This window comes from Asterias rubens, unplaced genomic scaffold (genome assembly GCF_902459465.1).
Source record: "Asterias rubens unplaced genomic scaffold, eAstRub1.3, whole genome shotgun sequence".
Classification (NCBI taxonomy): Eukaryota; Metazoa; Echinodermata; class Asteroidea; order Forcipulatida; family Asteriidae; genus Asterias; species Asterias rubens.
In genome coordinates this window covers 384,254-396,681 of record NW_022985698.1, presented here as the reverse complement: position 1 = coordinate 396,681, position 12,428 = coordinate 384,254, and the positions used below count along the sequence as shown (strand labels likewise).

The 12,428-nt window shown below is 37.5% G+C and overlaps 1 protein-coding gene and 1 pseudogene across 1 annotated transcript; one reads left to right on the top strand and one right to left on the bottom strand.

Annotated features, from left to right (window-relative positions):
* Positions 1-4,399: 4,399 nt before the first annotated feature.
* Positions 4,400-6,491, top strand: LOC117305739 (annotated as a pseudogene).
* Positions 6,492-6,645: 154 nt separating this feature from the next.
* LOC117305734 lies at positions 6,646-10,837 on the bottom strand. Its single transcript, XM_033790612.1, has 3 exons — positions 10,814-10,837; positions 7,365-7,527; positions 6,646-6,891 (listed from the first exon to the last, which is right to left on the bottom strand). The coding sequence occupies exons 1-3, from the start codon at positions 10,835-10,837 to the stop codon at positions 6,659-6,661; spliced, it is 420 nt and encodes a 139-aa protein (XP_033646503.1). The 3' UTR covers positions 6,646-6,658.
* Between the last annotated feature and the right edge of the window lie 1,591 nt (positions 10,838-12,428).

Below are 12,428 nucleotides of genomic sequence, written 5' to 3'. Positions count from 1 at the left end.
AGGGGGAAATCAAGACCATGAAACGGGAAAGAACCACAAACGGGACCTGCACGAAACTGGAAAATTTGAGTTATTGGCAAACGGTGGCAAGCAAAGAACAATGCCAATGCATGGTATTGCGGGGACGGGAGGTGTACGGAGGCGTGGGTTAGATATGGGACGGGATAGGGAAGGGGCACACGGTTGGACAGGGAAGGGGGGAAAAATGAACGGAGCTGGTGAGGGGGAAAACAGTAAGGGGACTTGAACACGATATAGGACAGGAAAATAATAAACTGAACAGGAACAAAATAAACGGGATATAAACCGGACTGGGAAAGAACCACTATCGGGACCCAATGGAAACTGGAAAACACTGGATGGGGTTGACAAATAATGCCGAAATGGAAAAAAGATGGACAAGGATTAGTGTACGATTTCACATTTGAAGCACTAAGATTCGTCTTAACTTTTGATGGGTGGTTTACCAGAGTGATTTTTATTTTGACCCTGCCCAGCCACTTTAACCCTCCCCTGTACACAACGCTACACTTGCAGCATTTTACAGTCCCGCTAGTAAACATTAAAACATGTAAACAAATTATGGTTGATTTGTTAAATATTACGTGCAACGACTCACAGAGTTTCGCGTGCACCCCACCAGGATCGCAAAGATGCGCAAAGTATAGTACACGCAGCTAAAATGTAGGCATTTTCCACTCCCGTCAAGCACATTCAGCAACAAGAGAAATGCTGGACAGACTTGGTCAAGTCTAAAAGCGTGCTTACCAGTGTGGTTATACTTCGGATATTTTTTTAGTTATGAACCCATTTTTATGCATACCCTCTTTCTTTCCTGAAATCACTCAATACACCGATCCAGTAAGCCCCGCCCCATTTGTCATTGACCAATCACAGCCGCGAAATCCGTGATCACCATTGGAGCAGCCATTTTGGTGATCTTTTGCCCGAGCTGCGAGGCGACGGTGTATTGAACAGCGGTATTTCCGTACTGAAAAAAACAACAATACCGCCCTCAATATATTTCCAAGTGCAATCATAACGACCAAGATGTCAAACTGTGTAGTTGAAGGCTGCCACAACAGGGCAGGAGAGCTTGGGCTTTCTTTCTATAGATTTCCTGTCGATCCTGAAAGAAGAAAGAGGTGGATAGCCGCCGTCAACAGAGGTGACTTATGGAGTCCAAGTGACCATTCGCGACTCTGCAGTGCACATTTTATTTCCGGTAAGAATTTAGAATGGAGTAGCACGTAGGAATAGGATACATTAAGTTAACATTGTGATTACTTCTAGTTCTAGAAACTATAAATAAGGTATTCATGATCACCATAATCATCACCATGTATTTAAAATCATGAATTCATAACATAAGTTATATTACTAGTTAGTACTTTACTTTTGATTGATGAGTCCTATCCGAACCAGCTGAATGGGGTGGAATGTGCAAGATATTTGTCTCGGTGACTTGTCTTTATTCTGTGCCAAAATCTCCTCCTAGCTGCCTAGCCCTATGTGACTTAATATTAATACAATAATAAATACTGTACATGTATCGTAGGAGGTCCTGTTTTCGAGGTGTCCCTAAAATCGTTGCAAATCTTTTACCTCTCTGTGCGCGATGTAAACAGTCCCTAGATAAAAATTGTGTGGTTTTATTTGCCAAGCAAAGAGTCTCCTCTCCCTTGACCAAAACTTAGAAACACGTAAGGCTCCACTGGATATTTGCACTTGTAAATGCAAAAAGTTTGGTATTTTAGGCATTTCTACAAGGTACAAAAATATGTCATAATGTTGAGCCCATTTAAACATATTTGCCCACCGAAAAAGTTTTATCAAACACTATTTCAATTCACAATTCATAATGATCAAATCATGTGACTGAATATTTTGCTGAGCATTCTGGAAAAAAAATACAGAGGCTTAAAGAAGCCATATGTGCCTTATATCATTTTCTAATATTTTTGGAGATTTTAATTTTTTAACCCTCATATCAATATTATAATAAATATTAAAATTTAAACATCAGCTTGTTGATTCAATTATCACTGTTTATTTATACGCTTTATTATACATTTTAAGAAAAAAAAAGGGGAACAAATTAATAAAAATCAGATTTGAAAGCCAATAATTATTCACAGTTGTCAAATGCCCTTATATGGTAACGGTCGTTTTGTGAACGGACGAATCCAGTTTGCAAAAGAAATTTTGCCAAAATAAAGACACAAAAGATATAGAGCGCCTGAAGCGAGATTTTTATAAGATAAATTTAAGAACTATGCCCCCCAAATAAAACAAACGAAACTTTTTGGGATGATTTGTTTTTTATGTCTTCTTCATTGAAATTAAATTGGTTTTATTTTGTACTTGTCTTCTTTTGACAAAGAAAATTATATTTAATTAATTGACAAGGGTTTCTATATGAAATAGGATATGATTAATCAATGTCTTTAAGATATGATTTATCAATATCTTTTTTTCATACAAAAAAACCTGTTCCATTGGGTTAACCACCCGAAGGGAAACCTCTGCCCAATTTAAAAAAGAAAATTATTTTATTTTATTTTTATTTTTATTTTATTTTATTTTATTTTATTTTATTTTATTTTACATCTTTTTCTTCAAGTTTTAATTAACTAGTTTAATAAGGCTGTTTGATAACTTAATGACCTTCACACCTTCTCTATATTACGTTTACGCGTGATTAAAAAAAAATACAGGTTTTTGATGCAAATTACAGGTTTTGGGGTTTCATAATACAGTTTTGTGATCCCAGAGGTTGGCATGTCTGTATTTGTATATTACTGGCTAGATAGCTAGATTTCAACACAACTGAAAAAAAGTAGAACTCAAGCAATCATGAATGTTTGCACCACCAGCCATCTTTTATTTTATCAATCTGAACTTAAATCAACTAAAGTTGACACTAGATAAAACATTTCTTACAAGAATTTGTCATTTCTGGCAGCACCATTTTAGTTCGGTTTTAGAGTCCGGTCAGATTTTCATTGAATTCGTAATTTATTTTTAACCCAACAGTGATAAAAAGGGAGCACCAAAACTGGCCAAGTATACGCCACCCCTCCGACCAGTTTGTAGTAAAACTGCAAGTTTGTCTACACAAACAGAAGAAACAAGTAAGTAGCACAGTTAACCTTGCTGGAATGTTGTAGCTGTATTAAAAAAAATTGTATTCTCCAGACAAACCCAAGTAAAAAGCCTATTCTAGTTGCAAGACATTCTGCATCTGTGTTAGATGCATTGTACTTAAATTTCTCAACTGTCTGCTCCAGGCAGAAACACTATTCATGAGTTCATATTAAGTGTGATTTTGACTTAGGATTCTGAAATGCCCTTGGAAAAACATAGATTGAAATAGGTCATAACCTTTAAGTTCTAACAATGGCTTAACCCTATCTGGACCTGTGTGTGTGGTTGGGGGGGGGGGGAGGTTATTTATTCAGGAATATTTTAGGCAAGTAAGGAGGGCATAAATGTGTGTCCTACCCTCACCGTTTTATCAACATTCCTAACAGTCTGGTCAAGATACATGTAGGTTCAAGAAAGGCATGGCATGTACTGCATAAAACTTTGCTAAAGTTAAAAGCATTTCAGACATGAAATTCTTGTCTGGCAAAATTCGTTGAATGTGAACGTCCTTCTTGGTAAAAACAACAAAATCACAAAATGGAGCTCCAGTAATCATTAGTTGCCCTTGGACGTGATAATAGTAAACATGCTTTGGATTCAGAATTACATCTCCTTCTTGTTTGAGGCAGAAGTTTTTAACCTTCAAAATTGCCTCTTTCACTGTCATGTCCCTGGCTGCATATGGGCACTTTACCTCAAGAACACCACAGAGTAGTTCATCACAAATCTTTCCATCAGGACAGGCTCCCAGAAATGAAAATTGTGGGTTAACTACAAGGCCACAGTCATGAATGTGAACATTCTTTTTTATGTCACAGTAAGCTTTTTTCCCTTGTATTTCATGAGATATGCCATATGATGTCGCTTTTGCAGAAAAAGCTCTTGGTTCAAACAGAGACTTTAAAAAAATACTGTTTATGTCCTTTTTGCGTTTACAAACTTTTCCAAAACTTGATGAGGTTAAATGTTTCTGTCGCTCGTTAAACCACAGTTTGCATGTGTTCTGCTGACGTGTTATGCTCTAATTTATGAGCATCTTGTCTGCTGATATGGAAGGCACCATTACATGCAAAATATTGGGGAAGAGTGTGTCACCACAAGGTGTTGCTGTTGTTGCCACTGGGACATCCTTGTAGCTCTTTAACTGTATGGTACATTTGAAACAAAAACAGTTTTATATTAAAATAACACCTGATTTTTCATATCTTTTTACAGTGTTTTCATTACTTGACATGTTAGCTACCGAGTCAAGAACGAGATAACTTGAAGATGAAAGCAGCACACTGTCAAAACAGCTTCATTGCCTCAAGCAAGAAAATACAGAGCTTAAGAAGAAACTTGAAAACTCTGACAAAGAACAACATGCTGTCACCTTTGATCCAGATGTCGTTAACACACACAGTACAGGGAGCTTCAACAATTTGTTTGTTTATTATACTGGCTTATCTTATGTTATGTTCATGACATTATTAAATTGTCTTATTCCTGATCCTCATAATAGCCCTTTTCATTATTCTGAAACTAGACGTGAGATTCAGAACTTCACTCTGAAACAACAGCTTTTCCTAGTTCTTTGTAGACTAAGAATTGGATTTCATTTGAAGGACATTGCTTTTAGGACTCATGTGAAGCCACAGACAATTGGTACTATATTTAGTAGCTGGATTAAATTCATGTATGCAAAACTCGGATTCTTGTCTTTTTGGCCTCACAGAGATGTTCTTGTCAGCAAAATGACACCTGAATACAAAAAGAAGTTCTCGAACTCCTTGGCTATCATAGATGGAACTGAAATAAGACTTGAGAGACCATCATCATTGAAACATCAGAGTCAGTGTTTCTCAGATTATAAATCAACCAATACACTAAAATCACTGGTTGTGGTCGATTCACGAAGATCCGTTATGTTCCTCTCTGAGCTGTTCTCTGGCTCAATATCAGACAATCCGATCTGTGAGGACAGTGGGTTTTACGATTTGTTGGGCAGTTACAAGAAGTTGGGTTTAATTAAAGAAGGTGATGCGATAATGGCCGACAAAGGTTTTCACACTGAAGAACATCTGAATAAATTAGGACTTCAGTTGAATGTGCCTCCGTATGCATCAGCAACCTCACAAATGAGGCCAGAAGATGTGAAAAAACACGACAAATTGCTGCTCACAGAATACATGTAGAGGGGGCCATTAACAGAATCAAGAGATTCCAAATTGTTGGCAGAAGAGTTCCAATAAGCCTGTGTCATCAAATTAATGAAATATGGTTTGTGTGTGGTGTGCTTACCAACTTCCAAGATACATTGGTTAGATTGGTTAGGTGAATAATGGGGTTAATTTCAGCTGAAAAGTGGGTTCCAAATTCAAAGAAATTCAGCAAGCACTCTAAGGGTAAAGGTTTTTTGTACTTCTTTGTTAGTCTAAAAGGTACACCAAATTGTAAAGCTGAAAATTTTGATTTGAAACCTTAAATTTTGAGGATTTGGTAAGCACAAAGTTATAATATATTTGTGTAACTCTACTAACATGAAATGGAAGAGCTGAGCCAATTTGGATATGGCCTATCATGTAATGGCCTATCATAATTATGGCCTATCATGTAACGCGATGTGCATCCAGGAGATACGCGAGAGGGGTTGATGCACAGCTACTAAGCAGGTCAATTTCTTCTTTGGTTGGAGGTGTGAATCTGTGGTGTTGAACAAAATATAGAGTTAAAAAAAAAAATGTATTAAGAACGTTAATTGTTTTTTATGAACAATACATCAAACAAAATTCCTGTGTTGAGTATTTAAAGGGAACTCTTTGTCGGGACCTGCCTTGGGCCAAATTTGCTACTAGGTAGCAAATAGTGACTAAAAAATTTTCGCTAAGCAAAAATTTGCAGGATACCAGTCACAGATGATGCATGTGGAATGGTATTTTGGCTGTTAACTTTTCTGGTATAAAGTAGAATTTTGTGGTATTTTAGCTACTTTTTGTACTTTAGCATCTCTATGAAAAGTTTCAACAAAATACCACTGTTTAATTTTGTTGTATTTGTGTTTGTATTTAAAATCAAATTATTTATTGAACACCATAAATTATGAATATACTTTTCTTATAAAAATAGCAGGATACATCTGGTACTACTGCTATTACTGAGTATAGGGGTATAAGTACCAGGGATATTAGAATTGAAGGCCTTCGGGCTACAGTTTTTAGGTAAACTTGTTTAATTCCATGCACATGTCCCTGGCTTTTGTTTTGTTCTGTACATGTTTGTTTTTATGCTGTATAAATAATAATAATAATAATAATAGTAAAGGAAGTAATCATACACTTGTATTTATCAGAAGTATGGATTATAACTTTTCCTGACCAAGTTGAAAATTGAATAAAAATAACTGCCTCTGGGATGAACTCAGAATAATTGTGTATATGTTTAACAATTGTTTTTGTCCAATTTAAAGATCTAATTAATTTGTATAAGATTTGTAAAATTGTGTTTACCCTTTGGGTTTCTTGGCAAGATTCGGCTATCTTTTCCTGGGCTTGTCCTTAGTTTTAGCAAAGACCATTGATGATACAGGTCTGGGACTGATGATTTTCCCTCTAGGTTTGTGCCATTGTTGTGGCAAACTTGTCGCAGATAGAAAGGCTGGCACTTCCTTCAGTCCAAGTTGTTGGAAATGGGACACAGTGTAAACGACACCAATTGTGTGGCAACATGTCACAGAAAGCCTAGTTGTAGTAGAAAAAAAAAATATGACTCGCATAAAAATTTGTAATGAAAAGAGTACAGTTTGTGCGAACTTAATTTTTTACATTGTGATTTTTAAAACAAATTTAAAATGCCCCAAAAACTTTAAGTTGATCATGTTTCACTATCACCTCCTACAAACTAACGCACACTCCATCTTCTAAAATTAAACACCCTCTACTGTTTAGTAAAGTGATGTATACTTAGCATAACAATTCCAACCCATTCTCTGCTTCGTGAATCAGGTTCACAGTCCCCCGCCAATAGTTTATAATATTAATAGATTTGTAATGTAATGTTATTATTATTTTTTCCCGCACGGTACCGTGCTATCAAAAACCGGATTAACCATGTCAACAGAGCTCTTTATAACTTTAACAATTAGCTGGTTAGAAAAGCCAAGTTCAGTATTTTCTTGTGTCAATATCAAACTTACCCTGCAACACAACTGCAAGTGCTTTCTGTAATGCGATTCTTTCTACCGTTGTCTTGTTGGGTTGGGGAGATGATTAAGTTAATTTTATGAGGGGGCTGTGACTTGCGCATCGATCGGTAGCATTTCGCTTTAATTTCCACGACGTCGGAATCGTTGTTTTTATAGATTACTGTTTCGTGAACATATCCCTGACTAAAAAATAAATAACCCTCTCTTTTGATCGTTTAGTCAATGGTGTATCACCAAACAAAGAATTACCAACTTCAAACTTTATAGATGAAATATTCGTTCGCACTGAACGTGAAAAGAAAGTTTGTACCGACGCCATGTTTTGCAAACTTCGTCGCTAGCGCTAAAAAAACAGAGGTCATGGAGGTAACTGCCAACCAATCGGTGTACACACATGCTCGCATGTGTGTTCACGTTGCTAGGCTGTTGCTAAGTAGGCGGGGCTTACTGGATCGGTGTATTCCATTCTATCCTCTCCCCTCACAGTTTTGAGTTTGTTAAAGTTGCCCGCAGACATGTGAGCATACCAATTGTGAGTCCAAACCATCTTTGGAATGGTGCTGCAGTGAAGCGCTTGGCAGGCCAGGGTAATCTGTTTGTCCGGGCAACAGCACCACTGCCCACCAGTGAGGTAAATTAAGTACACAAGATTATAATACCGGCCATGTTCAATATCAAGTTCTTATGTATTTGCTGAATTTTCTTTAAAGCACACATGTATTTTGAGAAAAAAATACAATTAGACATGCTGAGGTTGTCCTTTTTTCAAGAGATTTAAAGCCCTTATCCACTTCCGGTACAGGAAAAAAGTTCACAGATTTACAAATAATTTACAGGGTTTACAGAAGGTAATGGTGAAAGACTTCTCCTGAAATATTAGTCCATGAAATGCTTTACTTTTTGAGAAAACATTAAAACAATATCAATTCTCGATAGCGAGAAATACGGATTTATTTTAAACACATGTCATGACACGGCAAACTGTGCAGAAACAAGGGTGGGTTTTCTGATTATTTTCTCCTGACTCCGATGACCGATTGAGCCTAAATTTTCACAGGTTTGTTATTTGATGTGATACACGAAGTGTGGGCTTTGGCCTTGGATTAATTCTACATGATTTGGTGGAACTTGCTGTACTGAGTTTATTCTTCAATGTGTTCATTGCATGTGGGATAATGAAGTTGGTCACATAAATCGATATAAGACTTTACAGATATACTGAACCATTGTAAAAAATACACAGGAGCTACATGAGCAATTAGCTCCACAAGTCTTGCATGTATGCAGTTTATATACATAATTTTAACTCAAATAGCTTTTTTGTGAGTGCTGTGAAGTTATTTCATTTCCACAAACATTCAAAATAAAAGTGTGTTTTTCCACCACCAGATCCATGATTGTGACACTGACAAGCTACTGGGGCAGGCAACAGATGATGCCATGGAGCTTCTGCAAGAAATTGGACTGAGGAGACGCATGCCACTATCAAATAAGAAAGAAGTGAGTTGGAGTTTCAGACTTTTTCGACCAAAAACACAAACTCACAAAATTCTTAATAAATCTCAAACTTTCGCTAATAGACCCAGTCCACACTGATAAAATGAATTCAGTTATATCTTCTGAGTCATTTGAAAGCATAAAATCAACAAAAAAATTTTCTCCCCAAATCTGAAAAATCGACCCATGCCGGCATCACAGATTTTTGGGGATTTTTGACCAAAAACCCAAACTACATACATACATACATACAACTAAGTATTTATAAAGCGCCTTTACATCAAGATCAAAGCGCTGGAAAGAGCAAGACCAATGGAACTACAAATACAACAAATTACATCTGATACAAGTGAGTTTTGAGAGATTTTTTGAATAAAGGCAAAGAGTTACAATTTCTGATGTGTACTGGGAGGTTGTTCCATATTCGCGGAGCAATAAAGGAGAAAGTCCGGTTGTGAGCAGATGAGAATGTTCTGATGGTTGGGTGTTCGGTTAGGCGTGTGTTGTCAGAAGCTGATCGCAAGCTTGAGCGTGGCGGTTGGTAGAGAGCAAGGCAAGATGATAAGTAGCCTGGTGCTATTCCTTGAAGACATTTAAACACAGTAGCTAAAACTTTGAAAGTTACTCTCTCTTTGACCGGGAGCCAATGTAACTGCTGAAGAACTCACAAAATTCTTTTAAGTTTCGCTAATATACTCAGTCCGCATTGATAAAATGTCTTCAGTAGTATCTTCTGTATCATTTGAAAGCAAAAATTCAACGAAAATCTTTTCACCCCAAATCTGAAAAATCAACCCATACCGGCATCACATTTTTTTTTTTTGGATTTTTGACCAAAAACTCAAACTCACATAATCTTAATAAATCTCAAACTTTTGCTAATATACTCAGTCCGCACTGATAAAATGTCTTCAGTAGTCATGGTAGTATCTTTTGTATCATTTGAAAGCATAAAACCACTGAAAATTTGTTCACCCCAAATCTGGAAAATCGACCCATGCCGGCATCACAGATTTTTTTTGATATTTATATTTCTCAAACTTTCGCTATTATACCCATTCCGCACTACTTGGATTCGTGACTTTCGGCTTAGGTTTCCCTGGTCCATTTCAGACACAATTACCTTTCACCATATTGTTCCATTAAGCTGATGGACACCAGGGGCTGTATTCACGAAGCCCTCGTAAATTGGTCACTTTCGTGGCTCTTAGTAAGACTTTAGTAAGCCCTTACGTGTTATTCATGAAGCATTCTTACCGCTTTACTACCGCGTTACTTACTAAACCTCTCGTAACGCCTTCTTAAGCGGGAACGTGCTTGAGCTGAACAGTCATGGATTTTTATGTCATTCACTGAAACGTGATCTCATTGTCCAGAACGAGTATTTATACAGTGTACAAGATCTACATTGGCTACCCATTAAGGACAAAATCATCTTCAAGATCCTTGTGTATATCGCTCATCAAAAGGCACTTTACCACCATATCTCTAAGAAGGACTCCAACCTCATATTTCCAACCGCCAGTCTATGCGATTTAATAACAAGCACCTTTTAAGGAAACCCCTTAAGGGAGCCAGACTAAAGCAAGGAGGAAGACCGTTGTCCCGCAACGCGAGGAGGAGTCAAAGGGGAATCATTCGAAGGCGAAGTTTCTCGCCAACTGAGATAGTGAAGTTAGTTGACCTTGTTGTATTGAATTGGTAGGTGCTTAACAACAAGTTTTCAGATGTTGTAACGCTGAAGAGAAAGGCCGACACCTGGGCAAAAAAATCGCGGAGAAGTCCTCGGAACTACCAAAGTGGTTCTTTACAAATGGGATGACATTCAGAGATTTTGCACGCTTTCACACGACGCAAACATGCAATGAGAGTGCAAAATGTAGTTGGTTACCCCTGAACTAAAAAATAAAAATAAAAAAAATAAACGAAGTAAATAAACGAAGTAAATAAATTAAATGAAGTAAATGCTACAGAGCAACTCGTTCACACCTTTGTAACCTCCCGACTTGACATGGGAAACTCTCTCCTCTATGGATAGCTAATAATCAAATTTACTGCTTGTCTCGCCTTCAAAATATTGCCGCCATATTTGTAACCTGGTCCAACACTAGAGTACACATCACACTTATCCTACAAGATCTACATTGGCTACCTATTAAGGACAGAATCATCTTCAAGATCCTTGTGTGTATGTCTATCGCTCATCAAAAGGCACTTTACCACCATATCTCTCAAAAGGACTCCAACCCCATATTTCCAACCGCCGGTCTATGCGATCTAATAACAAACATCTTTCAGGGAATCCCCTGGCCAAAACATCATGGGGTGAAAGATCATTAATTACTTCTGCTGCTCCTTCATTATGGAACGACTTGCTGGATCATGTTAAACTTTCTCCATTAAAAGCTTTGTTCAAAACTTCCCTCAAGACTCATCTAATGAGGACTTCATAACTTGTCCATTTCCGACACAATTACCTTTCACTGTATTGTTCCTTTAAGCCGGACACCATTATCCTAGGTTGCCCTGTTCCATGAAGATGGACGTCGGTATCCTAACTACTTGGATTTGTGACTTTCGGCTAAGGTTTCCCTTGTCCATTTCCGACACAATTACCTTTCACCATATTGTTCCATTAAGCAGGACACCAGTATCCTAACTACTTGGATTCTTGACTTTCGGCTTAGGTTTACCTGGTCCATTTCCCACACAATTACCTTTCACCGTATTGTTCCATTGCGTTGGACACCAGTATCCTAACTACTACTTGGATTCGTGACTTTCGCTTTGGTTGCCCTGATCTATTTCTGACACAATTACCTTTCACCATGTTGTTCCATTAAGCTGGACACCAGTTCTAACTACTTGGATTTGTGACTTTCTGCTGAGGTTGCCCTGTTCCATTAAGATGGACACTGGTATCCTAACTACTTGGATTCATGACTTTCTGCTAAGGTTTCCCTTGTCCACATTCGACACAATTACCTTTCACCGTATTGTTCCATTAAGCTGGACACCAGTATCCTAACTACTTAGATTCGTGACTTTCGGCTTAGGTTTCCTTGGTCTATATCAGAGACAATTACCTTTCACTGTATTGTTCCATTAAGATGGACACCAGTATCCTAACTACTTGGATTTGTGACATTCGGCTTAGGTTGCCCTGTTCCATTAAGATGGACACCAGTATCCTAACTACTTAGATTCGTGACTTTCGGCTAGGGTTTCCCTTGTCCATTTCCGACACAATTACCTTTCACCGTATTGTTCCATTAAGCCGGACACCAGTATCCTAACTACTTGGATTTGTGACTTTTGGCTTAGGTTTCCTTGGTGTATATCAGAGACAATTACCTTTCACTGTATTGTTCCATTAAGATGGACACCAGTATCCTAACTACTTAGATTCATGACTTTTGGCTAAGGTTTCCCTTGTCCATTAATTGTTAACAACGTGTGTACATCATGTGTGTAAACATGGAGGATGGTGTGAAGTAGAACAATGATCCATGGTTACGATCTCGTACTTTTTAATGGTCTGATTTCTGATGCTTTTTTAGTTTAACAAAAAGAATCTTAACAAAGAATGCAATTTCAATAGTTT

Excerpts from the sequence above, each read along its gene's own strand:
- LOC117305734 (XM_033790612.1), bottom strand. The coding sequence starts at position 10,837 with ATGTCAAGTCGGGAGGTTACAAAG. Across the intron at positions 7,528-10,813 it reads CAAGTCGGGAGGTTACAAAG|GGTTATTTATTTTTTAGTCA; the intron begins GTGTGAACGAGT and ends ATCAAAAGAGAG. Across the intron at positions 6,892-7,364 it reads CCCAACCCAACAAGACAACG|TCATATTTTTTTTTTCTACT; the intron begins GTAGAAAGAATC and ends TTTTTATGCGAG.